We start from the raw sequence: 27,616 nt of genomic DNA, 5'->3' as shown, positions 1-27,616 counted from the left end.
ACAATTTTTTGCGTGCGGGAGGTATCCCTCATCTCATCCATTAATCCCGTTATGGCAGAGGGAATTAAAGTTCGGAGTGCCATCGATAAATTACGGCGATATGAAGCGCGGGGTCTTGGAATATTTTTGCTCCGATTAATCGAAAGGGTTGGAATGCAGGTAAAAGAACGCGACTGACGGTGCTTCACGTATTTCATCAAGATCGTGAATTCCTTTCGTGCCGAGTGTCACCGAGTAGGTCGTCAAATTATATGTGACGGAGGTATTGCAATAGAATATATTTTGAAGATATCGTTTGAAATAAACTTGAAAAATTGCAAACCACGCGGTATAAATTTTTAAAGGATTTCCAGTATGTATAATAACATGCGTTATTTCGGGGCTGTTTCCCATTACAGGGGTACCGTGTTGAAGGATTACGGGACGTTCTGGTCTGATTGGCGGCTGCCCGATTCTCCAGCGGCTCGCTTTGCAAAATAGGATTGCTTTTTTACTTTCTCTGCGAGTATCGGCATTAAAGAATCAAAATTTTTTACCGCTCAAATTCGACGCTGTACTGAAATACATCCCAGCGCTTTAAAAATGATGAAACACGAGATATAACCAATCAAAGATCCTAAACAAATTCAAAAGCGCCTTTGAAAATTTCCACTGCAATATATAACAGTATATTTTCTCGTTATGAGTAATAATCATCCCCCAGTTGTTCAATATTAATTTTATTTTTGTACTAGCTTATTTGTTCATTTATAAAAAGTGCAGGTGTACTAACGAGTCGAAATATAAATTTCATATCCCATGCAACGTACATATATTAATATTTCAGATATTTTCCAATAACGACAGTATTCAACACATGATTAACATTTCATCTCCACAAATCGTCGCGATTCATGCCAGATCCCTATGCTATAAAAGGAAAAATCGCTCTTCGTGTAAAATTGGTATTCGAAAAACGTGATCGGAATGCTACAGGATTATCCCATTTCAAAGTATCTAATCTGTCTAATGGATGGAAAGTTGAAACGTTTCTTTCGCCTTATCGACATCCCGAACAGTTTGATCTTCGTACAACAAACGTGAACATAAAATATACTGCACAGAATTTTCAGGTAATTAGCGTAGCCGATCAAAGGCGTGTGAAAAAAGAACAATTAGCCTTTTTCTTTTGGGCCCAAGGCAATATAGCTGGCATACAGACGAATATCAACTTTCCTTTGCGGCGCTTCAGAACTCGGCAGAATAAACGATCCGATGGGCCGAGGGATTCGATTACAACGTTTACCGTTTAATACGAGAGTGATACTTTTCTCTCAGTTGTCGCTAATGGATTTCGCTGTTCCTTCGAGCGCCGAATAATCCAACGATATACGACGGAGGAATATAACGCGATATCTATATACAAAGGTACGAGAATCGAGCACTCTCATTATTCGCATAACGATGGTCATGAAGGGGGATTTTATTCGTACATCATTAATCTATTTTTTTCGTTCTTTCATCTGTCATTTATGGTACATTTGTTCCAATGTCCAAGTGATTCGTCATTGCTAGTATTTTGGTGCGCGTTGTGTCATATGTTCAACGTTTTTTTTTTTCTCAAATTTCCGTTCGTTTCCCTTCAGTTGAATTGATATGATGACAAAAAAATTAAAATTTCACTGCATTGCAAAATGGTGTTGCGATCACTCCAGAGTTTGGCAAGGAGAAGGAGGAGTGACCATTCGAATCATAAACATGGGATGAAATTTTGTTTACAAACTTACACCGACCGTAGTCCCAGGAAAATTGTTGAGTGTGTATAGAGGGAGGGGGATATACTTGATGCTTACAGTATATCACGGAGCCGGATTGAGTTTACCTCGAGGTTTCGATGGGAAGAGTTAGAGTGGTCGCGATACCCGTAGCCGTACACGTACCGCACATTCATTTATAAGGTATGTATGCGCCCGCAAATGAGCGTTTGTTAACTTTCGGTTGTTTACACTAGTCGCATAAAATGTAGGGTGTTAGGAAAAGGAAGAATTCCAACAAAGAATTTCATCAAAGTTAATTCGAAGGGTAATCAAGGTATCAAAGATTACGTATGGTACGTGTACATCTATTTATACGTATATAGTCAATTATCAAGCTGCTTGAAATTATTGTGTATAACATCCTTACTTTCAGCGCTACCTCGATCGGCCTACTATAATATTATATACATTTGAACTGGGACAAACTCTAAAACATTATATATTTTGCTGCAACCTAGACTTGTGAAGTAAAGGAAATATGCGAGGGAGAATATAACAGATTTGATACCGTTCTAGAAGCTCGTCGCCAGTTTTACGATAGCTGTAATAGACACGCTAAAAAGATATTCGCATAATTTTTTGGAAACTCCGGGGTATGCGGACAGCCCGGAGAAAGGGTTTCCAAAAATTTTCATTCACTCCAGACGAAAATATTGACCGATGAGACCGAACGTGTGTATAAAGCAAGAGCCACCCCGCGGGGCGAAAGGTATAATGAAAAAATTAAAGAATCGAAGAGAAGGGTACCTAAACGTATAAACTTTTAGGCAACTAACCCGCAGCTATGTATATCGGATGTCCAAAATCCATTACATCTTTGGCGCGATAAACTGTTTACTCTTTTATATCGACGATGGCGTAACAATGGGGCTAGACTTCACGGCAATTTATCAGACATACCTTATAACAATAACAATAAAAATAATTATAACAGTAATTCGTCAGACACAGAAAAACATATTTATTCTGCAAATAATCTTCAACCTTCATCGAAATCGGCTTTCACCTGTCAGCTGTCTCGCGTTATTCGTATATAATACGATCTACAATATAACTTGAACAGACTTACGGCTTTCATTTACCTATTTACTTATACAGAAATTTCGACCCATTACCTACCTGTCGAGGCATACACCATCTCTCTCTCGAGGAATCATTTGCGTGGATATGTAAGTATTTACCAATATCGTAGATGTTCAATATATCTATGCTAATATTATTGAAAATTATTTTTTCGTTCTGAAATATGTGGACACTTCGTATATCGTACTTTATACGCCTGTATTAATAATAACTACGGTGTACACATACGGTATACACCGAGTTACCGAACGACACGCGATTCCACCGTTGTCCTCTGTCGATGTCATGCCCACACACGTGCGACGTATTCGTAGAGGTAAACGTGTATTTAATACACAGAAACACGTAGTGAGTCAGACGTAAAGCTACTACGTTTTGTCGGGTATAACTGCGTATTTCGTGTCACACGTTATACGGGGAGATTCAGGAGTTTAGAATTAATTTTATATTTGAAAATCCAAGTTCTTTCTCGAACTTTAGAACCATCTAATTTTTACCGCCCCGAAATTGAGAGCTCCACACCCTTGCCTGGTGTTTGGTTGCATTGAATAATTTTTTGCACAATTGTTGATCCGATTTGATAGCGAATAAAAACCGAAATTGATATTTATTGACAATCGTACAAGCTCCCTAGCCCGATGCTGCGAAGGAGGGGGTGAAAAAAGTGCGAACAAAAAAGTTAATGAGGTAAAGGTGGAAAAGCTTGCGTGGACTTGCGAACCCCGTTGTATAGGTGGATTGTCTCGTATACATGTCTATCCTTCCAGGTTGCGATGAGGTTGATTCGCGAGCGCCGGCGCCGTGGGCATCGTTGTGTCGGTGGCATCGGCTCGGGTCAGGACAGTTGAGCTTTTGCGTAGCGTGGGTAAGTCTCGAAGAGAACGAGTTCCGTTACCCGAATAAAAGAGGGTTGCAAGAAGCTTGCGACTGGGATTAGAAATACATGTATATATAATACGTATAATAGAACAGCATCGTCGCAAGACGCTTAACGCGCTAGGGAGAGTAAATGTAGATGCGACCGATGATATTCGATTCAAAGTTGAATCGTCGTCAAAGAAAACAGTGAAATTTAATCGAGTCAAGTGCCTGTATATCACAATACAGGAGAGACAGTGCGAAAGAAACAAAATTACATATTCAGAATATAAAAATATAAATTCTGAGGATCGGAGGGGGACGCGATGAGGTCTTCGTGATCGCAGAGAATAATCCTGGCACTCCTCAAAATTATATTTCCTATAGAGATGTGAGGTGATCGAGATAAGAATTTATAATGATACCGTCGTCCCGGCGAAACGGCACCCTCCGGGTCGTCGTCGTTGGATTCTGGTGGCTGCTTCTAGCTCGGCCAGCTCTCGGTTTTCCGGATCCCTCCGAGATCACCACGCCGGAAGGTACGTCTAGAATTTCTCAGCTATATTTTCTTATCATCTTCATTTGTTATTTATAAAGATCAAATCATCCGATCGAAAGTCGCGCTTGTACCGGCGTCGCATGTCGAGTACAAAAAGCGCAGCGCTGTATATTTATGTACGTAGCAATAATAAAATCCCATCGATACATCGTTTGAGCGTGCGACATTATAAACAACACGGAAATTTCCGAGCGTTGTATTATTTCGTCGCAATAAAACTTGTGCATATTTCCGAAAGACGAACTCTTGACTTTTCGAGCGACCGCTGCGCGCTCCCTGAATGAATGTGATCGATACACGCGGCTTTGATGAAGCTTTGCGTACAAATATGTCGCATCGCTGCGTTCGGTGCTCGTCACCGGATCATCTCCCGAAAAAACAAAGAGAGAAAAAGAATACCTCGATGTTCGCCAATTTCTACGATCGCGTTCAACGCGTCGTTTACTCTTCAAATTATTACAGATCTACGGCACAATAAACCGGTACAGTATTTTTCCTCCCCTTCCGATTCGATGAACCGCGCTCGAAAGCTCGCTAGAATTCTACATCTACGATGCTCTATCATAGTGCGGCGCTGCACCGGAGCAATCGTCGATATTGTCCTGGGCCTAGCCCAGACTACCCAGAAACTGTGGGTATACCCATTTCTAAGCTTTATTCCTTCCTGCCGCTGCAGCTGCTGGAAATCTCGCAGTTCTAATATCGCCACAGCTGTATCGTGCGATACGTGTGTTCCTGATGGGGCATTGTTCACCTAATCAGCGGCACAGGTTTTTCGATTGTTCGTACGAGAATATAAATACATGTATATGTTCTTGTTCCCGATTTGCTTTGAAACAGAAATAATTCCCAATATCAAATGATCCTTTTAGCCGATAGATCCGCGTGGCGACTGGGCGCAGCGTTGATAAAGCTTTCGGATAATATGACCTGTCATTTCCAACTTATCTCTCGGTTAGAGTAGATAACATTTTTGGTGGTCTATAAGTCACCTATAGGCTTGTTGGTAATAATTATGATAATACGTCCGCTGGGATTACGTTTATATAAACAAGTCTGTAATTGGATTGTTGATTATCTAATTGTAGAGTTTACCGACTAATTAACGAGCAAACGTTTGACGTTTAAGATAATTTAGACACCTAAACGTACCGATTTACTCCAAACATGAACGTAAGCGACGTCAAAAAATGTATATATCGTAGATATCTTTTATTCCGCGGGAATTGACGAATCAGCTCATGGATATGAAAATGAAAATGAAAATGAAAATGAAAACGTGGGCGTTCACAAGACATGCATGGTGGCTCGATGTTATTCAATAATCGGATGAATTCTATCATGCGATCAAATAATTGAAACGGCGTGATTATTTTCCAACTAACGATGTTGTGGATATTCGCTAATTAAGATTTTGAAGTGGCAATTCTTTCATTCGTGTATATGAGGGGATGAAGCGTTGTACACTATAACATATAGGTATGTAAAGACATATATTCGGAGAATAATGATTGCGGTTTCGATGGAATAATTTTAAGTTGGAACAAAATCAAAAATAAACCGTGAGGTAGATGATTTCCCATGTCGATATCAACCACCGAACTCGTGAATATTTGAATGAAATGTCTTCACTCTCGAGTCAGAATTCGTTTCGGATTGCGAATCATTCAAATTCTGTATGTATATAGATACGTAACCTTAGGGAATTAATCGGATATGCATTAAACCACATGGGAAAATAAAGGAGAGAAAAAGGTGCAAAAATCGGAATTGGACACTTTTTTTCTATTGCCATAGTTTCATGCACGCATATATTAATTAATTCCTGAGGGTTTCGGTATTATTGGTATTCGCTTCGAATCTCGATCGTTTATAGATAGAACGTGACGTTGCCGGGGTCTACGGACCTTCCCTGAAAAGGGTTTAGTCGAGGGTCCCTCATTGGCCCCGCGTGTTCTCACGATATCACTTCTGCTATATTTATTCCCGCAAGCTCTTAGTTTTTCCCATGGAGAATACACGTTCGACGCGGTTTGGCTTTGTTCCCCCAAAAATCAAAGTTATTCAAGGAATAACGAGGAAAAAAAGGACCTTTTGTTCGATTCACCACTTTGGTTTTTTTTTTTTTTTTTTTTTTTTTTTTTTTTATACTCCGGCTCCGATACGTGTTTCAAGAGTAGCTTTCTCGGGAATAGAGGACTTGCCATGATTTTACCCTAAGAACAGCGTGACTCAACCTGAATAATAGCGACGCTGTACGCGTACAATATAATCGAGTGAATCTCTAGCGAATTGTTACGACCATCTGCATCGCAAGGGAACAAATTCAATCGATGATGCGTAAGATGAGATTCAACTGGGTATCCAAAATTTGTGCAATTGTATGAGATTCAGTTTCTGTGTGAATAGACCCCCGTAGCTATAGAGCTGAAGATTGCGACCGACGGATTTAATAGAATCGATGATGAACCTTGCGGTCTGGACACGTTAGCTGTACGTATATAAACTTGGAATAAATAATCCGTCAAGGGGTTAATTCCGGCGTGACAAATCCCTAAAGCATACCGTGTGGTCCGACGAATTTATTACGCGAATCTTGTTGGCCGCAGGTTAATAGCCGCGTTCGTATAGGTATAGCAGCCATTTTAGCTTCTGAGTTCCATCTCGTTTGGCTCGGCATGTTTGTTATACCCATGCAATGTCCCAGAAGGGGTTAAAGGGGCAACTCTTACTGCCCGTTCTTTTTTCGTTCCCAATTCGCTACATGGGGAGCTTTTGTTTGTGGTTTCAGAGATCCATAAAAAGCACCAATTTCGCCCGTTCTTCCATTATCCTTTACTACCCCTTGTTTTTTCCTTCGGTTGTATATTTATTTATTTTATTTTTTTTTGCGCAAAAACGAGACTCGTACGTCCGACCGTATCACGCCGAGGAGCACCCTCAGCCGCCGCTGCAATGCTCACGGTTTTAAACGCGAAACAACCAAAAACGAAGGAATAAGATATTGGAAATGGATAAGAATCCGAATCCACGGATCTGGTCATTGACGTAGAATTATTGAACACGATTACGACGATATCGATTATTCCTCCCCGAGGATTCGTTCGGCATTGCGGCAAATGGTCGTAATTGTTCGAGTAATAAAAATAACAATGACGAGAAACGACTACCTCCGTCCAAGAGGGGACTGCGTAGATGCTGTGTGCAAAAAATATTCAAAATAAACGTGGAATCATCGGGGCTTCCGATCAATTCCGCGCCCAGTTTCTCCCCGACGCGGAGCCAGGGTCGGTTGCCACCACCCCCTCGGACTTCGGGCTGCTCCAAAGGGGGTACGTAGTTGTACATATACTTATACACGTGTAATGTAACCGGCAGGCAGTCTCGTACGTAGCTGAAGCTCTCGGTTCGTTTGCGTTCGCATGGTCGATACGAGTTACCCACTCGCGGAGTCACCACTCAGGAAATAAGTTATATACTTACCCCTATATTCCTCCCTATATAGCTCGCGGAGCTTCGCACCGTTATACTTTCAGGTCGCGGCGAGGATTCCAGCCGCGCGAAGCTCTCGCTTAGAAATCTAGCGCCTTTACAAATCATACGTCCGCATCTGTGACTCTATTTTCATCGTCTGGTGGCCATCGTGAAGCCGTTAATTTAATTCCGCTAACCGCACTGACATACATATTACGTGATTATCGGATTCGTTATTTCCGCTGAATTCTAATACTCCCGGTAATATCTTCGACATTCGTACGTACGTACGTACATAGCCGGGCGGGGGTATACGTGAATACGAAACGCGATGATAATTCGTCAGAATTCACAGCTGAGTTGTATACGTTATGCAACGCGCTCGCGGGTGCATGTGCAGCGATCGCGTTGAGTAAAAAAGCTCAGTTTACTCGAGCGTAAAGCTTGCACATATTACACATAGTTTACCGCTGGCTGCGAAGCTAGCTGTTTCATCATGCATACCGTCGAACGGAGTTGCCGCTGCTGCTGGTGCAGGATTAGGTACCCACCTGCGCGGTGGAGATATTTCTATACGAAAAATATCGAAATTCATGATCGACTGGTATCGATACTCCATCCCCGACGCAGAAAACTGCACCGCTGCATCGCGTCCTCTATGCACTGAACGGAAACAGAAAAGAAAAAAATCAAAAAAAAAAAAAAAAATACGAATGCAGGTAACATGGAGAATAGGAAACGCCCTCGAGAGCTATCGTCCTGCCATGACGTGTGGTACGTTATATTCACGATGTAGAATATAGGTACGCGTAGCTCACCTTTCAAATTAATCTCCGGCCGGCGACGTGTCTTTTATCGTGAGAAATATAGACTTGGTCAGTTTGTCGAGGGACGGACGACCCAAGAAAACATAGCCATATATTTAACATACTCGTTTATCGTCACTTCTGAACGTTTTATTCTTTTTTTTCTATCATATCTCGTTCCACCGACGTCCTTGTGCTTGGTTTCTACGATGCGAAACGATGCGCCGTACACCTACGTCCGTCGTGATTCTAAATTCGTCTTCCAGCGGCAAAAGCTGAGCTATACGTACCCAACCTTCTCGGAAAATGCGCTCGATAACATCCCTTGACTACTTTCCTCATTTCGGACGCCCGTGAATACCAGTATAAAAATCGCGTGGGTAGAGCGAAAAAAAGAACATTTACTCAGAAATCATCGTGTGAAATCTTTCAACGAAAACTCTAGACTTCTCAGCTTGCCCGTAAATTAATCCGTACGATGCGTCACCGTGACGTGCGTACCTATGGTATTGAGGCTAATTTGTTTCTAGGTACGAAGCTCATTATACGAATCAACGTTTTGATCGAACTCAATGGACGAGTTTCGTGAAATTTATTTTTTCGCGCTGGATAAAGTAAGAAATAAAAAATAGATCATAGAAGACGATAACGAAATACGTTAAAATATTATCGCTATTGATCTCGGTATTGCTTCCACAATTCTGTACCGAAATACATGATCACTATCAAAAAAAATAAAAAAAAAACAAATTGACTGTGACGGTATTACAGCTTCGACTGTGGTGATTATGGCTCTATTTTTTCTCTTCTCTTTTTTATAAAACCGATACAACGTCGCGATATTTAAAAACTGTAATAAGTTAGCTTTCACGATAGATGTCCGATTTCATTTGTCGTCGCTGACTAATTATGGTTCGTAACGTCGACGCGTTAATCGCTAGACATCGTCCCGTGGACGATGGAAACCTCGGGCTAATGAGAATATGTAATACATATATCATTTGTACATATTTTTTCATTACGATTCACGAATGCTGCAGCAATTTCTCCTCCGAAACAACGCCAAAACTTACGATTAGACCTAAAAATGTCAAAGGAAACAGGAAAAAAAAAAAATTACCGATGGAAAATAAATTTAGGTAACGAGCGACCGAATTGAAGTAGTACAAGTCACGAGCGTGTCGGACAGCGTCAGTAGTACAGGTCGGCGTTCGATCGGACTTTCGTTCACCGCCCGCCGTACGGTGGGAGGTGCCCGCCAGTAGTCTGAATCAACGAGCGGTCAGACGTCGCGAATGAACTGGGCGCGAGAGACGACTGTAATTAGCTTCAGGCACGTTACCAAATTTGTCGCTCTCGGAGATTTCGTTAATTCGGTTTCGTTTTAATTTTTTCTACAAGGTACACGTCTCGACGAACGTGACGCTGCGGGTGATTTCAGAGGTAAGATAATTGGACGTTAATTAATGATGTAAATTTTGATGATACTTTTGAAGGTATTGGATGTAGTCGACTATAAGCGATAAGGATATGATATAAATACGCGATGTTTTCGTACGATGACCACCGAAAAATTGAGATGAGGCCAATTAAGAGTTCCTGGTAACTCGTTGCGTTACGAGTGAGTTAAAAACTTCCTTGAGTTAAGTCCGGCGTCGCATCAATCATCCAATCTAAGGTAATTTAGCCTAATCTAATGGCTGCTGACTATAAGTATATCAGCGCGATGAGATGATGACACTGAAATAATAAATGTTGCGCCGCTACGGCGACAAATCCTTCCGCAAATACAGACGTGACCGTGTATTTGGGAGAAGAGTCGTCGAGCTCTTTTTTTGCCACTAATTTTCTTCATCAACTCGTTAAGTGATCCCGAAAATTCCGACCACGTTTAGAATAGAATCCGTAACCTCGGCATCGATGTGTAATGTATATATTATACAATACCGATGAATAATCGGTCTTCCTCTCACGTCGTTAACCTTAGAACGAGTAATCGAGGATCGATCGATTACCGCTCGTTTAGAAACGTGATTCAATGGCCATACCCCAAAAGTTCCGCCCCATTAATTCATCGGTTGCGACTAGCTACGAGCATTTTACATTCCATGTGGCAAAAATATATCACATCATATATTTTCATACCGTTTCCGGCATTTAGCAGCTTTCCAACGCAGCACTTCTCAGTTATTAAATTTTGTACGCCCTTATTTTTTGTCCAGCACCCGCGAAATTGTCTATGATTCTGCAGCGTTCGGTGTACAGTTACGCGTGTTTTTGTCGCGGAGATACTTTAGCTACCTAATACGTTTTGGTGTAAAGTTAAAACTTGAACTTTGGAGTAGGATTAGGGAAAAAGAAGGACCGACGGGCGAGGCAGCCGGAGATACTTCGTTGGGGTTGCGGTTACTGGAAGTGGAAAGTTCTGCTCGCGGCATCTGTACCAAGTTAGAACCGACAGAGGGATCTTCTTTTTTCATTCTTTTTGCATCCGACCTTTAACGAACGTGGAAACTAAGCATCTCGGTCGTCGTACCCGACCCTTCGGGGCTTCGCTCGCCTGACGAACTTTTTGTTAATAATAACCCCTTCCAACGATTATCGATAAAAATCTGCTTATCTTTCGAAATTATTTTTCACCTCGTCACGTCATACTACTCAGAGAACAAGAGTTGTCGCAGAGAGACGAAAAAAAATTCTCTGCCTTGTTCCGAAAAATCGATAGGAAAAAACAAAAATAACACTTTTTCTAAACTTTTACGAGCGAAACTCATCTACGCTCGATGCGGGGGTAAAATGAAAAATTATTTCCCTGAAACCGAATCGCGGTTGGGCTATAGCGAAGTTTCTAAATCTGTTTTTGATGTTCCCGGCACCAGGTTGAAGTAATCATTTTATGAATATCAAAAATCGAATAACCGGCGTCTGCGACTCTGGAGAAATAAAATGACCCAGATATTCTCTGACGCTGGAATATCGCAGGCTCTCAATATCGCCATTTATCTACACCTGAAAAATATTTCCGTACATCTAGTCATGATTATGTTCGAATATTGAAGGCAACAAAGGGAGAAATGATAAGACGATATCATAATTTCGAATTTCCTGCTCGTCATCAAGATACCCCATCTTTTTTATTATTCTTTCAGGGTTTTTATTGTTCTCGTCAGAATTTTAACAGCTGTGTCGCGATTGCGGCGAAACGCTGGAATATCATTCCATTTCCCGACTGCTCCGTTACGGTATTCCATATACCTGACATTTTTATCTATCCGCCCGGCTGTAATAAATGATCGTTTCCTATCGCCCCTCGGAATCTCTTTCGATAGATGAAACAATCGTTGCGGTCATGCGTCCCGGGTCCCGCTTATTGGTAAGGGAGTAAAAAACTCGAAGGAGGAGGGAATCTTTACACCGTTACAGCTTGATCAAGCCTATTGTGATCAAATTATGGCACACGAAGCACATATTCATCACAAGCACATGTCGCTGTTGCGAGACTGAAGCATCGGAAGGAAAAGATATTCCCTAAAATGATAGGCGAGGGTAATTGAATTACGGACACGAAACGCCCTTGATATAAGCAGGAATTGAGTACTGCGTCGCGGTAGCTGCGGGGTAGGAATGCTCGCGTATGAAAGAAGATTAAGTGAAAGTGATGGATGGTCGGCAGCGTCGAGGGAGCTGTAGCTTCGCGATAACGGAAGAAAATTCGTGTATCGTTGAACGTAGCTGCATATTTGTTTCTACCTCTTCTTTCTTCTAATTTCAAAAAGTTTTCCGAATAAATGTGGACGCGATGAAATTATCGTGGAGGCGGTTGCCGAGAGCCACAAAGGATAAGAGATCGGAAAGGCGACGACGCGCGGTGCGGTGCAAGCGAGTGTGTGGAAAAGCGGGTGAGATGGAAAGGGATACAAAGTGTCACGCGAGGAAAAGGGTCAAGCTGTAGATGACTGATTGCAGTATCTCTCAGTCCACATCGTGGGGACTGGAATAACAAAGACAACGGAGATAATACACCTTCCTAGGCCCCCAGGTAAAGGCAAGACTAATGATTACACGAGATGGTGGTATAACAAAGGCTAGCCCGAGAATGACACTTCCATGTTCGGGAAACCGCTAATCCGAACGGACTTTTTTCACATCTCTTTTTTTCTTCCTTTTTTTTTCATTACTTTTACTCTGGCCGAGGATTTTCTCGGATATTGTGGGGGTTTTGGACGCTAATAAGATTTTCCAAAATCCCCTAGGACTCAACGTTTGATGTCACGATCATCGGTACGAACGGAAGTTTTTATTTGTTCGTTCTTGCTAAGAATTTTTGACATCAAGCTGCGTATCACTCATAGACTTTCACGCGAAGGAAAAAATGTGCAGCGTAATCCCAATGGCTGAACGAGTTTATAAGTCAATCTAAAAATTGTCAGAGCTCCTCGTGTCTACCGTGTAACATAATCACTTAATCATTACGGTTGTCGATGTACGCGAGGGGATTGTGATCAATTTCCAAAATGAGCAAACGCGATTGATTATATTACGTAAGTTTGTCCGCCGTTATTATAGTCGCATTAGGGTATTATTAGCATCTATACGTGCATCCTATCATGGTGCACATTTATATCGATTGGAATTTTTCTTTTGTGAAATTATTCGAGAGTTTCGCGTACGTTTTAAATTCGCGTTATGAAAGCTCTCAGTTTGGCATCTGATATCGTCGATATATCGAATAAAAACGAACTGTGAATTGGCAATGTCGCTTCCTTGTTTCAAAAAAAGGGTTTATGCCCTGTAAATTTTTTTTTATAACATTCATGCAGCGAACATACGGCTTCAGCCGGGAGCCATTCCATCCATCTCGCAGCGCGGGTACTACTACAAATTTACGCAAGGTGTTGGGGTGTCGAGGGTGAATGGTTATTGTAAAAAAAAAAAACCCCTTTCGGCTTTTAATAAATCAACAGTTCGCGCAAGTATCGCAAAATACACACGGGAGGATTTCCTCGTCCAACATTTCCGCTACTGCACGTCTCTGAGGATTATACGCTGTACACATAGCTCCCTCACAAAGCTCCTGTCGATCGATTCGCTAAAAAAAAATAAATAATGAAATCGGCTACTACAGTCCAATTTGTAAAGCAAACACGTGGAAGTTTTTAGGGTTACATCCGACCCATTTGATGGACCGGATTCTAAAACCGTGGAACGTGACTGAAATGATCGGCGTTAAAATTCGCCAAGTTAACAGATGATCGGATCACCCACGGGAATAACGATCTCTCGAATGGTGAAGAATATGGAAATTATGTTCCTCGTTGAATTATACAATTTTAGTATAAACAAAGCTCAGATCCACGACCGCGTATATCATTTCCGCTCCATGTACTCGATCGCGATGATTAGCGGCTGTTTACGAGGATCCGGTTTCTCCGTCTGGGGACGGACGTAACGCACACTTTATACGCCTTCAGCCGCGAGATCGATAAGTGGAAAAAAATGTAATCCAAACACCATTCGTCGCATAACAGCGAGGATCGTATAGCGTGTGGCGGGTAACACATTTCTCGATTCACAGAAATTGCAGCGCTAAAAATTTCACAGCTGTATGATTTTAACGGCGGGAATCCAGTTACATCCTAGCTTCCATACAAATAATTTAGAACAACGTCGTAATATGCATTTTCCTTACATTGGCTCTTCGACCACTCGAACGGAACACGACAAAACTCACTTCAGTTTCTGTTTCGCATATTTTATCTTTTGTATCATATTTTTAGTTTGTTTCATTTTTTGTTATTTTTCTGGGTCAAGAATTTCCTAATTAGGGAGGCGGCTGCTTTTTGACGAATAGGTGAAACGCTCGAGTTCGTCGGAATAGAAAAGTCTCGTTGTACCGCAGGGTTGGATTATACGTTCCCTGTAATCAGGGGGCATTGTCAGCTCCGGAATCTGTTGAAAACTAGTTAACAAAGTTTGGCACATGTCGCGCGCATCCGCGATATCTTTCGGAGAGCCCCGTGCATCGCGAATAGTCCACACACAATTTTTCTTCTACTCGGCGCATGTGTCGCAATTATCAGGCCGCGATATCTTAGCGATGTCACCGCGAGCTCCCGACCGCAGAATTAATACAGGACTTCATTTTTACATTTTCTTTCTCAAATCCCACGAGCGGTATTACGGCTCTATAAAAAAGCGCGCAGTTGACCTCAGCTGCGAGTTAATTACTTAGTCGCACAACGTAATAAGTAATTCCTTTAAATAAAATTGAAGTAAAATTAGCGGGCAGAGACCCCTGGACAGCTCGACTCGCATATAAGTATATTCCCGAGTAATCTTCCCCCTATAATCAAATCGGATAATAGTGAAAGTATAATTAAGACACAGGGATATATTTCAACGTGAGTCACGATAATTATTTCAATTTCATTTCGCTGAAAGATTGCTCCTCCGGTCATTATCTGATCCCATTATGCACCTGTTAATTTTCGACTGCAAGTGGATAACGCGGGTCGGAATGAAAGAAAGAGAAGGAAATCGAAGAACGGGGGACGGTGGGGGTTTCGTTCGTTTTCACCGGATCTCCAACCTCTCCGTTGTACGTTATATCCCGACGAAAGCCACCATTTCGAAGTTGAATTCCCGTTAGCGATCGGAGATTGCAATTGATCGGGCAATTCATCATCTCCTTTATCCGTTATGCCTCGCGTTGCATCGCGCGTTGTGCACCACGATGGAAAATTTACAAAAGGATTATCGCGAATGGATACAAACTGGTTAAAGAATAATGACCGTGTTCGTCGCGTAGCGAAACTACGGTCAGTTTACAATTCAAACCGAACTGCAGGGAATGAAAGAATTTTTGCAGAACGCTGTACAAGCGAGCTTCGTGTCCCATGGGAACACGGCGAGGGGTGGAACACCGGCGTGAAACGCGGGAGAGAGAAGCAAGAAAAAAGGCGCCAGGCACCGCGACGCTCGATATATACACCTGGATATACACGTACACCTACATGCATACTTTATACACGGGTATACGAACTTGTTCCACCTTTTAAAGTGGGGAAAAGCTCGAACCGATGGCACGCAGCGTCGCAGCGTCGCGACGTACTACAGCGTCGGTTATTTGAACAAGTTGTCTGAATATACGAGTACACGCCGGTAGGTTTGTCAGTGTGTAAAAGTAAACTGGAAATATGTAATTAACGGCGGTTTCGATACCACGAAACAAAAACCTGAAATACATGGCAAAATTTTTATCGTACGCGGTTCTAATTTTCCCTTCCTCTCGGGTTTCGTGCTCGTATTCGCGAACCGCGACATTAATCGGTTTTACTTTTCAGCTCTGAGAATCAGTGGGCGAGTTTCACCTTCAGGTTTAAGCTGAGCTTGCGGGTTCAAAATTTTCGTGTAAGAAAAATCGATTCGGGTTGAAGGGTTCAAGAGCTCGTTCGCTCCTCGCGTAGCCGCCGACCCAACGAGAGGGGTGGCTTTGAATTTCGTTCGGAGAAAATCTGGCTGACGCGCACTGCGAAATAACAATGCGGAACTTTAATAATTCGACGATTTATTTGTCGAAGAGCGAAATTATTTATGGGTTAAAATACGTCTGTATAACGTTCGAATGTGACGGGGGGGTTGAAACTAACGCGGGATATTCCGAAAGCTCGTTTATCTGCACTGCAGGTTTTGCCGCAAAGTCGTTTTGTATGTAACAGTTCTCGATCTGCCGTGCAGTCCTTGTCCTTTCACCTTTCGAACCTTCTTCCCCGCTGTGCTCGGCTTTTTTACCCATGCACCATTTTTTTTTTTTTCTACTTCATTTCCGCACTTCGACGGTGTCTGTCCTCGAAGAGAATCACCGTAGAGAATCACGATGACCAAAAATATCGGGAGGATCGGTGTACCAATGATTATGCTTCTCGAGATATTTTTCTTTTTTTTTTTTCATTTTCACCGCTTCGATTCCAGCTGCGAAGAAAAAGGGGCTCCGCAGAATTACTAGGTGTGCAGGTAATATCGACGTCGTTAGGTGTGGACTTACATACCTCACCCCGATTCCTGTTCCCTGAACAACCCTCGCCACATCCGCATTATACGACGCAGTCCTCAGCTGTGCCTTTCGCTGGGAAAACTCGGAGTCGACACGAACCTTGTGTCTAGGTTGTGCCGTGTAGTTGAATGTGTGTAGACAGATGTTCTAGCCGCGTGCGAAACGCCTATATTTATACCCAGTCGAAATAATGCTCTCACGTTTGAAAATACAACTAACTAGACGTGTACGGGTTTACGCGCTGACTGGAAAATGCAGGATAATATTTGTCAAGAAAAACTTTGTACGGTTGTACCTTAATGCGAACGAGTAGAGAATGAACGTACGTGTTCTGGGCGCGGGAAATCAGATAACACTTTTCACCCAGATTATTTTTTATCCAAAGCTCTTTATGGGGCTGTGGACATTGTACGTACCGAGGTATTTAATTATGTAGACAACCCCGTATATCGCGATGCATCCGTCAGAGAATAAAATTCATCGAAATTTTATTCACGCACGGCATGTGTTTCCAATTTATACGTAAGCTCCCAGCTGACGCTGCTAATCATCGTTGATCGTTGTCAGGAAAATGCTGCTGGGCATGAATTTATTTTAAGATGTGTCGAGCTTGTCGATAACCACGCGACGTTTCACTTCTACCAATCTCTCTCGATTTGGTGGATTCCAACGGTAGAAATTAAAAGCGACAGCTGCACACAGCTGGTATTGATCGCTCGTACTTAACGAAGAGCGTTAACGAACGTCTTCGCTTTTCATCGCATTTCGAATGAACCCATACGTATTTTTTACAGACGGTAATAACTGCGAACGACGATAACCCTACGTTTTTATAGACGCGTAGAGAGCCAACGAGCTTTTACCACCCTCGTGAAGATTTACCGTGAAATAATCTTGAGGAATTTTTTTTGTTCAACGAAACGTGAACGGCGCTGCGTTGAAATTTTATTATGTAAGTTCAGAGGGATCCGTATGTGATTTTTCATCTTGATTTAAAATTATTACGCAGCATCTACGGAGGAGGTGCGTAGGCGTGTGAAAAATTATATTTTCCTAAATTTTGCGCGCAACGTCTGGCTCAGTAACGCTCATAACGTTCGAACTCAATGAAGATAAATTCCAGAAGTTTGTTTGTTCTTCCTCATCTAAGATCTCCAATTTTTTTAAAGTCATTTTGTAGCTTTTTTATTCTATTTGTAATTATTGTTTTCCATTTTCACCTGTCAGCGAGGCTCACATATAATGTAGATTTTTGTAAACCATACCAGATTATCAATTCATGCAATCCGAAAGAAAGTTTCTAGGGTCAAAAGAGCGCGCCTTCCAGGTCACGCGTAGTCAAATGAGTCCGCTTCAAATATTGAAGAATTTTTCTTTCCCAGCTGTTTGAAATCCATATTCCGCAAATTCTACACTATTTTTCTCCCGTCAGGAAGGCCATTCCGAACTGCGAAGGCTTAATCCCATTAGCCTTGTGATGAATCGATGCTTCAGGGTTGTTATTCCTTCCAATACCAACCATAACGAATTCTGTCTTCGAAGCTTTTCCCTGGAAAACCCCCAAGAATATCATATAGGTATACCTGTATCGTATACTTTTTTCATCCCGTTAGAAGAAGCTTTTTCAAGCACGTACGGCGCTTTCCGCTTCCACAACCCTTTCGAATTTGAACTGTACAGGTATATCTTACGTACAGACTTTTCGTACGTGACGAAGCTTAAAAGTACAAAATTGTATTCTCGATGTCGGAAGGACGCATAATATGGTTGAGCTGATTAATCGTCAAGGGGTTACAAGAACTTCAAATTGACTGAACCTCGTTGAACAGAAATAAAACAACTTTTATTCTCAAATCCAGGATCTCGGTAACATTCAATGAATTCAGGAAGCGTGCCGGTGGGCTCGAGCCTCATCGAAAAATATCGTGTATCAGAATATAATGATGCTCGGGTGAAAAAACCTCTTACCCGATACGTTTCATCCGTTGATTCGCACAGAAGAATTAATTCCGAGATTTCGTACAGAATGTTCGATAACCTGGAGGGTTTAGGAACGAAAAGAACCCGGAAGAATGGGATCGGAATTCGAAGCTCACAATCAGTTTGAGTATTTGTTATAGAAATTTACCTTCGATAGAGAAAACCTACCGCAGAGTTGAATATGGCCGCCGTTATATCTGCTCTGCAAAGGGGGTAAAACGAGGGAAAAAAAGAAGGGAAAAAAGTATGGCTTCAAGTATTGTAAAAAAATGGTGGCGATTGTATAGAAAATGCAACATGTTAGGCTAGACTTGCGTGTTGGACCTCTAAATCTTACGGCAATCGCTATTGTCGCGACACGCAACGACCGCGCTATACCCTCACAATAAATCCACCCCGCGACCACCAACTTTCTCAGCGTACCTGCCTGTCCCGCGTCGTCGCTTTTTCATTCTTTTTTTTTTATTAACAATAAGGAGGATAATAACAATGACGACAGCAATACAACAGCAACGATAATTAGTTTTAGAAATTCTAAACTCCGCAGTTATTAAACTTATTTCAATCAACCCTTCTGCGATATGCGGTACGCGAGAAGCTTTACGTGCGGTCCGGGAAAACTTTCTCCATGTGGATATCAGAAAACTGAACGAGAGTTCAAGTATTTATTATTTTTATCTGACAATTCACAGTCGACGGTAAACTAGAGAGTGTGCAATCTGCTCTTCACACTGGCCTATACATACATACTTTGTACTCGTCGTCGACGGATCTGGTGTAAATACCTGCGGGCTTTGTTGGCAGTTCGTATTCGCGGGTCAATATTTGATCACTTGTCCTGCGACTGGAAAATCAAGTCACCCGTCAAACGTTCGTTTCATCGATGTCACCACGCTGTGATTATCGCGTCACGGCGGCCAGACAATTAAAACTAAAAGAAAAAAAAGCGAGTAATTGCGCGAATTTGTTGAATAATTTATTTTTTCCCATCAATTTCCAGACCTATCGAATCGAGGGACCCAGAAATTCGCTGATTTTTGCAAGGAGGACAGAGACTGCGGTTTTCCCGGCTCATTTTGTGAACCGAGAACCAAAAAATGCAACTGCAAAGAGGAATTCCCGGCGACTAATCATATCGACAAATGTGGAGTCAGTAAGTGAAATTTCAACCAGATGAATATGAGAAATGAACGAGAAAATGGAAAATTTCACAACGTCCGTGTACAATTTTTCAGAGGCCAACGTGAACGAGTCCTGTTTTTTCCTTGAACAATGCGAGGCTATGGTAAAGCAGACGGAATGTCGGGACGGACGCTGTATCTGTATTTTCGAAATGGTTCCCGTTACCCGTTCGGACGGTGTAATAGAGTGCATTGGTATAACATTTTAAACTTGGATTTAAAATAATTTCAAACTAGTTTTTCGGTCATTTTCAATCACCTAATGCTCACGATTTTCGAAGGGTTTCAGAAGTTTCAGTGAACACCCTATCGCTGATTATTGGGCTTTAAATTTTTTTAATTTTTTAGCCGAACACCAAGAACCCCCGAGTCTACAGTACATAGATCCCGCCATGATTGGGGTCCTTGTAGGCATGGCTCTAATGTTCGTTATATTATGCGTCGTCCTTAGACTTTTCAGCAAGTAAGTATACCCTCTGCGAAATTGAATAAAACGTTCCTTTCCAAAATATCATATGAGTAAGAAAAGAGAAAAAAATGGATAAAATTACGGTTTCGTGCGGGAAAAAGATACAGGGAGGGGGCTGCCTATAAAAACCGATGGAATCTTTGGTTCAAAGGGCAAAGTCCAAGGTCGAATTTCCAAAATTTCCCGTGGCCTTTCAAGTCCTCGTGCGTTGAAAATTCAAAGTGAATTCCTAATCGTTTCGCATACCAAATCTGATTAGCTATTCAATTTCGCTAAAGTCTGCAGATTTCAGTCGTTTCGCAAAATTAATCAAAGGATTTTTACGATTAGTCTTGAAAGCTGCGATGTATTATTCACCGTGGGGCGTTTATATTCTTCATTAGTTGCAACGTTCTCGCGCTGTATTAAATTTTCCGGTGATAAAAACCCTCGCGAAATTTTCTAATCTCCTCGATTCTCCGTAGGCCCCTTGATTTTTTTTTCTTCGGTCTCTTTGACCCGAATAATCACGATCACCGCAAACCACGATTATGAGCGCAGGTTGAAAATCAACGACGACGCCTCGGGCTGATTGATCTAGCGTATTCTCGTACATCTCTGGGGATGATGTTCCATTGCAATGTCGATATAACAACGAGCGCTGGACCAAAGATTCGTAACAAGTGAATGAAAAAAATTTCAGAGCTCGCTGGCGCGAAAATCGGACAATATTCAATACACCGAATCCTCGGCTGATGAACGTGTCGTTGCTGAGGGACAGTAAGCTTTTACACGGTCAGGAGCGTCGGGGTTCCAGAGGTAGCGTCAGGGGGCCTTCTAGGCAACCCTCTGTCGCATCTCTCCGGGCTCACTCACCTTCGGCATCGCAAGGTGCGAAACACTCTCAACGAGTGAACCGTACGGGTTTTTATTCATTCATTTACTAAGCAAGCAACTTTAACCCATTCTCCTTAATAGAGCGAGACTAACTATTACTATCCTGCAATACTAGTAGGTATTATAACTAACTCGATGGATACATATTTACATGTATATTACATACCTTCAGTTGTGCTCTCACCTATTACATCGGTATACTACGAGAATATATTCGAATCTATCCGACGTGAGTACATTCAATCTCGAATGAAACGGGGCGAGGTCTCATATTTTTGAGAATTCATAAATGGTTTTTTTCCTTTTCTTTTTTTTCTTGTTCTCTTCTAATGTAATAAATCAAGATCACCTTTATTATAACGAATACATGTAGGTATTATACATTGTATATTCATAGCTGACTATAGCTAGTTTTTGCATAGAGAGAAATGAAAGAGGAGAAAAAATATTGTTGATTGATTTGATAACTTTCGGGAATCTATACAACACAAGTGATATAGGCCGAGTTGCATCCCGTCTTAGATTGATATATACTTGATTATTTGTTATATACTTTGGACTTGTCACAACTGATCCGATTAGTGGAACATGCAGTCTACTATAACTATTACTCTATGATACACTAATATTTCGCCACGAAGTTATAACGCTAGTTGCTTGCTGTAGTAAACTGTGAACTATGAATTTCTGCACGAATGCATGTGTGACGAAAGGAATTTTGAGTTGAATATGCATATGATACGCCTAATGTAATATGCATAGAGTTACAACGATATCCGGAAGTTGAATTAATGATGATAAAATATTCGTTTTGAATTCGTGAGTTCTTTAGAAATAATTAGTAGCGGATTTAAATTACTATTACAATTTATAGAAGATGCACGTAAATTGTTGAATGATGTTGAATATCGTTCTACCTTGATCAAATTAGTAAAATTTGCAGTTCGATTTCCATTTTGATAACTCTGAAGTATTAGAAAAAAAAAAAAAAAAAAAAATTAATCCGAAGATACCGAGTGTGAACGTTGATCGGAAATTCTCGAGATTAGTGACACAAATTCGGTTCCCGAACATGCTAACTTTAATTCAATGCCTATAACGTTAATAGTTAAGCGTCTGTTATCAGGATCTCGTACAGGGTCTAGACGTGGGAGTCGTGGAAGTACCGGGAACGCATCGGCGACATCAGCGAGATCAAATAAATCGCCACCCGCAGCCCAGCCGAATAACGTCACTGTGGAGATTCTGGAACCCGTTGCGTAGGCATGGGGTTGTTCCGAGAAGAATAACAAAAATTTAAAAGGTAAAAGAAGGAAACTCTAGGGGTAGTTGACAGCGAAAATTACGATTTTGTTGATGGAAAGTTTTCGAATATAAATTGTGGCATAATCATCGCGCAAAAACTTACAATTAGCAAAGTTTCGTAGGAAACGAAATGAGAAAAAAAAAGAAATACACCGTAGATTACTCTTTTCTACTAATATCATCATTTTCAACGATATTCGGATAATCGATATAATGGAGATTCGCAGGTAAACCTGATACAATTACATATTCGGCTTGGCTTTGAAACGAAACTGCGATCATGACGATCCACTCACACATAAATTAATAATACATCTTACGATGAATTGTGATTAGATGTGCGTTATTTCGGGAGGAAAATTAATAGGAATGTGAGATAATTGTCAAGAAATATGAAGAATCACATTAGTGCGTTGTTTTACACGCGTTATTCTAACATCTGCAGCCTAAAACATACTAATGAGGGTTCCAAAAGTTTACACTTCGGTTCAAAGCCTTTTCATATATTATTACGTACTACCTGTATCATAGATTTTTTTTGTAAATTAGGGAACATATAAAAGAAAGGAAAAAAAGTATCGTTGTGAGTGACTAAATTACATTCTATCTGCGTAATAATGATAATCTTATCTTTCCGAATATGCAAACTTTGGTTCAATATAATTATGATTATACCATTAAGGTGACGACTCATGAAATGATATTTTCAAATAATCTGCACAATGCAATCTGAAAATCGACAATTATATATGTACGTAATATTAATATAATAATATATCGTCCTATCGCACATTACCTGAATATTAATCACGTATATTATTGTCATAAACTATAGCTAATAATTATCGGATTTCTATGAAAAATTTGTGAGGCTATAGCACGAAAAGAATAATTCTTCATTCGCAATCACCTGCAACAGTTGAATACGTACACGTATGTAAAACGATCGGTGTGCAGTCTGTGGTGTTAATTAAAAAGACGTTGACATTAAATCAGTCTCGGTCTATATAATAAGCTTTTTCGCGAGGGACCACTCAAAAGTGTTATAAAAGAGGCGCTACGACAGCTTTATACATAATACGATGCCCTGGAAGTATGACAAAGATTATAATTATAGAGAAATTACAATAGCGTATTGCGAAGCGGTGCAAGCTATCCTCGATGTTCTATATACATTTATACTCTTAATATCCATTATAATAGATACATGATATAATAATATATGTGTATTCGAAACTGCACCGTAGGATAAAATTTTAGTTGGAAAAGATCCGATAAAATATAATTCCATATTAAATATGATCACAACTATAATTAGGTACACAGTGACACAATATCGATCAATCAAATGTTTTTATTATTAACGTTACAACTATTGTTGTGGAAAAAAATGATTCTATCAAGTTGGAAAAATGAGATTATTAATCGTTGATTCCATTGCTATTACGATTGTTGATTTAGATTAGTGGTTATTATGATGCTTTTGCTCGTTTACATTTATAGGGATGTAAAAAAAGTTTAATCAACCTTGCGTACCGAATCATTGTTTAGTTTCAAAGTTTTCACGTGGGGGTGTTTGAAATTTTTGAATACTCTTTCTTGTTTAAATGATAATCCGTTTCGGGATTTACTATTAATCGCTGATCATTTCCGTGCCTCTTAGAGAAAATTTTTGCAAATTTCAAGCTTGGCTGAGTCACGTGGTACGAATCTTCATAGAATGTATTTATAAAAAAAGCCTACTGTAACTGTGCTGTATACTGTGATTAACGCGATAACTTTGTAGGGATACTACGCGTGAAAACGACTCGTGAAATTATAGAACAAGTATAGATCTCATCCCGCACCTAATACACCTCTTATCGTTAAATATATTACGATATAAAATCGTGTCCCCCATCTGTCGGAGCTACATAGTTGAAATTCCTAATTGGTTGAAGAAATATAATCACCAAATTTATTATTGTTCAACCTCGTTGATTTTGATATTATCATTATTATTATACCGGGCACGATTTTGCGTACGATACAATACGATGCGATAAATAATTAAGTACGTAACATTACGTTACGCATAAAAATAAATATTGAAAGTAGAAAAGGACGTTCGAACCACGACCTTTAGAAATAATTCTGTCAAATTACTAGCTGATGTATGTTACAATATCTAGCATATATATTGGCATAACATATAATTATTATTCGCGCTGTTTAGATTATTGAACATAGCATATTTTTTCTCAAATATTATCTCACGACATAGAAGTGTTTTTTCACAGAATCGCCTTACTCAATGTGGAAATTAGGGGAAGATTTCCACCTTGCAGTTTGGTACTTTTGTTGCATGAGCTAGCTTTGCGTAATAATAATATATTCAATTGTATTAGACGAGTTTATTTTGCTTCACCGTTAGATAATTCTTTCGAGAGGAAGTAGAAATGGCAGAAAAATGTACTGTGCTCGATAATTAATCAACTATAATTGGTCAATCGATTAATTAGCATTATATTCGTATATGACATCAAATAAAACATCACAAATCAAACTGAAAATTATCTCATTCGGCATTGTAGTATAGGGACCAAGGAAAGAATATTCGCGAATATCGTCATTACTTTTAGTTCTTTTTCAATAGTTTTCATGTCGGATATCATCAGACGAATTTTTTTTAATTCATGGAACGAGATGAAAAAGAAATACAAAAAGTATATTTCAATTACATATATCACTTATTTGCCCAATTCGGCAGAGAACGAGGGTCTAAAAATATATTATATAAATGTCTTTGATCAATGTACATTTTTCAACCCCTAATACATGATAGAATAGAAAAATATTATGTTCGCTGTTGAAAATCTCGCTCTCGGCCTTAGTTACGTACAAATACACAAAATAATCAACCACTCACGTGCACAAGTACGTTTATTAACAAACATAATTACATACTGTGAACACTCCTTGGGATCATCATCCAGTTTTGCTGCTCAAAAAAAAATAAAAAACAAAAATAAAAAAAAAATACTATTACAAGCTAATCTGTGAATATTTGTATATTATTAACGACTATGTCTAACATTGAATAAAAACTAAATAAGAAAAAAGTATGTAAGGAACGCGATTAATATCTAAAGTCTATAAATATTTAACAGATGTGTGACGTTATATTTATATTATTTCGGTAATTTGATCAGTACTTGATTATCCGAAAGATATTAAATTCTTTGTAATTTATTTACGTTCTTCTAACGAGTATGAAAAAGATAGAAATCCGCTAGCTTATACGCGAAAATAAATGTAATGTACAGAAGCTGAACATCATTATGTATATAATGCAGATTTTGTGGGAAGCTCAATCATGGGGAAGTGTTTGGGCGGCCCGCAGAACGAAAATTCCTGTATATTCTTATTCAAGCTATATTTTTGAGTGGCATTGATATCGATTAACTCTTTTTCTGATGAAATATGTAACAAAAACCTGCATTTGAGGTGTAGATTTGGATACCTTAAATTCCATGGAAATTATGATATACCTACGTAACTGCGACATCTTGATTCATTAGCTGAGTGCTCGTAATATAGTAATAGAAACTGCTAGTCCAAAATGTCTGTGATTGACATTATATGATAAATTTTATCACGTTATTACACACTACGAAATATAGAGTAACTGAATAATATAGCGCTACCTTTACTTGCATTGGTATTTAATGCAGTTATTGTTTGTGTCAGAATACGACAACGACGTTTAACTTCAACGATTGAGATCGACAGCTGAATCGCCGCAAAAAATTCTTTTAATAACCGCTGATATTAGAAACCCCATTTTCACTGGGATTTCGATTGACGGCGATGCATAATATGTACCAGAAATTGGGCATAAATAATAGTAGATTTAGGAAAGAAAAATAATTCTAAGTGTAACGTTTGCCAGCTATTCATGATAAAAACGATGATAGAAAAAATGTATAGCTGGTTACTTGAAACTATATAAAACTACGATAGATTTTAAAGAGTAGCTTTTTATCCACTCGATGAGAACTATTGCAATTGAAGCTGCGGTAGCGCTGACGCGAAATCAATTTCTGTCATCACTTAATCCTGAATTGAATCAATATATTTAGACTGTAGCGACCATGAATCATCTATTTCATAATGTACAAGATTCACGGATTTATTTCAGTGATTGATACGGTCATGTAATAGTCAATATAAATACCAAAAAAAAAAGAATTTGATACACTGAAAAGTGGCTATTATATTTCTACGTAGATAATTCATTTCTTATGATTATCGTAATTCGCGATACATATACATATATGTATGTCAAGTCTATTCGAATAGGTCAAGTCACAAACGTTTGTAGTATAGAATCTGAAGAATTCATATTCATATAAAATTGGTCAGTAGAAATATAGCTGATGTAGCCGCAGTTGGACCATATTAAAATGAAAAGAAGAACAGATTATGATATCCATTACCTATTGCACATCGCGCGTCGGTGTACGCGATCGGTTCACAAATAATTATATGTAAGGGTAACTTGGTATTATAAAAATAAAAAGTGCTTACAATCACGAAATTATCTAACTATATGTAGCTGTATGTTATATTACTTATAAATACATGACGAATTATTATAAATGAACGCTCTGTGCGACATATACTATATAATTAGCGCGCAAAGTTATAAATTACTTGATAAAAAATAAATATATAAATACAAATTGAGGATTATAGGAATATGAATAATAACGTTAGTAAGATTAACATCTAGAGTGGACTGGTGCGGGTAGAACTGAGCGAATCCCTGATCTTTTTTCACTCCTGATATTTTATAGAACAACCTACTACTTATATTAAAAATCTGATACGTGAATATACACACACGTATATCTAACGATTCATATACTAAATTGCAGCATTACTCGTAGGCGTGTAGCTACATAATAATTATTGATTACCACCATCCACCTATATTGCGCGTTTAATAATGAACACTAGGTTTAATCTACCTTATAGTCTTTATATTATATATTTCATATATAGCTTACTGAAAATTAATATTTATCATGACTTCGTATCTTATAATCCTTTGAATCAATTTTAATAAAATCATAACTCAGTCGATTGAAAATCAAGAATTCCGATTTACTTATTCACCTAGGAAACCTTTCAA

General features: G+C 39.7%; 1 protein-coding gene across 4 annotated transcripts; it reads left to right on the top strand.

The window, feature by feature from the left end:
* The first annotated feature begins 490 nt into the window (after positions 1 to 490).
* Positions 491 to 27,581, top strand: LOC105688600. 4 transcript variants are annotated; one of them, XM_048657234.1, is made up of 9 exons: positions 491 to 1,937; positions 2,895 to 2,965; positions 3,647 to 3,744; positions 4,125 to 4,276; positions 19,610 to 19,762; positions 19,845 to 19,985; positions 20,139 to 20,253; positions 20,942 to 21,156; positions 22,262 to 27,581. In XM_048657234.1, the coding sequence occupies exons 4-9, from the start codon at positions 4,156 to 4,158 to the stop codon at positions 22,396 to 22,398; spliced, it is 882 nt and encodes a 293-aa protein (XP_048513191.1). In that variant the 5' UTR covers positions 491 to 1,937; positions 2,895 to 2,965; positions 3,647 to 3,744; positions 4,125 to 4,155; the 3' UTR covers positions 22,399 to 27,581. The 4 variants fall into 4 exon arrangements, with proteins under 4 accessions (XP_048513191.1, XP_048513193.1, XP_048513192.1 ...); XM_048657236.1 differs by having other exon boundaries at positions 3,647 to 4,276; positions 20,942 to 21,129; XM_048657235.1 differs by having other exon boundaries at positions 3,647 to 4,276; positions 20,942 to 21,129; positions 22,244 to 27,581.
* Positions 27,582 to 27,616: the final 35 nt, after the last annotated feature.

The sequence above is a fragment of the Athalia rosae genome, chromosome 6 (assembly GCF_917208135.1).
Source record: "Athalia rosae chromosome 6, iyAthRosa1.1, whole genome shotgun sequence".
Lineage (NCBI taxonomy): Eukaryota > Metazoa > Arthropoda > Insecta > Hymenoptera > Athaliidae > Athalia > Athalia rosae.
This window is presented reverse-complemented; position numbering and strand designations above follow the sequence as displayed.

Bases quoted from the DNA above. Each gene is read 5' to 3' on its own strand.
- LOC105688600 (XM_048657234.1), top strand. From the start codon at position 4,156: ATGATACCGTCGTCCCGGCGAAACGGCACCCTCCGGGTCGTCGTCGTT. The intron at 19,763-19,844 runs GTAAGTGAAATT...ACAATTTTTCAG, and splicing joins TATCGACAAATGTGGAGTCA to AGGCCAACGTGAACGAGTCC. The intron at 21,157-22,261 runs GTACGGGTTTTT...GTCTGTTATCAG, and splicing joins ACACTCTCAACGAGTGAACC to GATCTCGTACAGGGTCTAGA.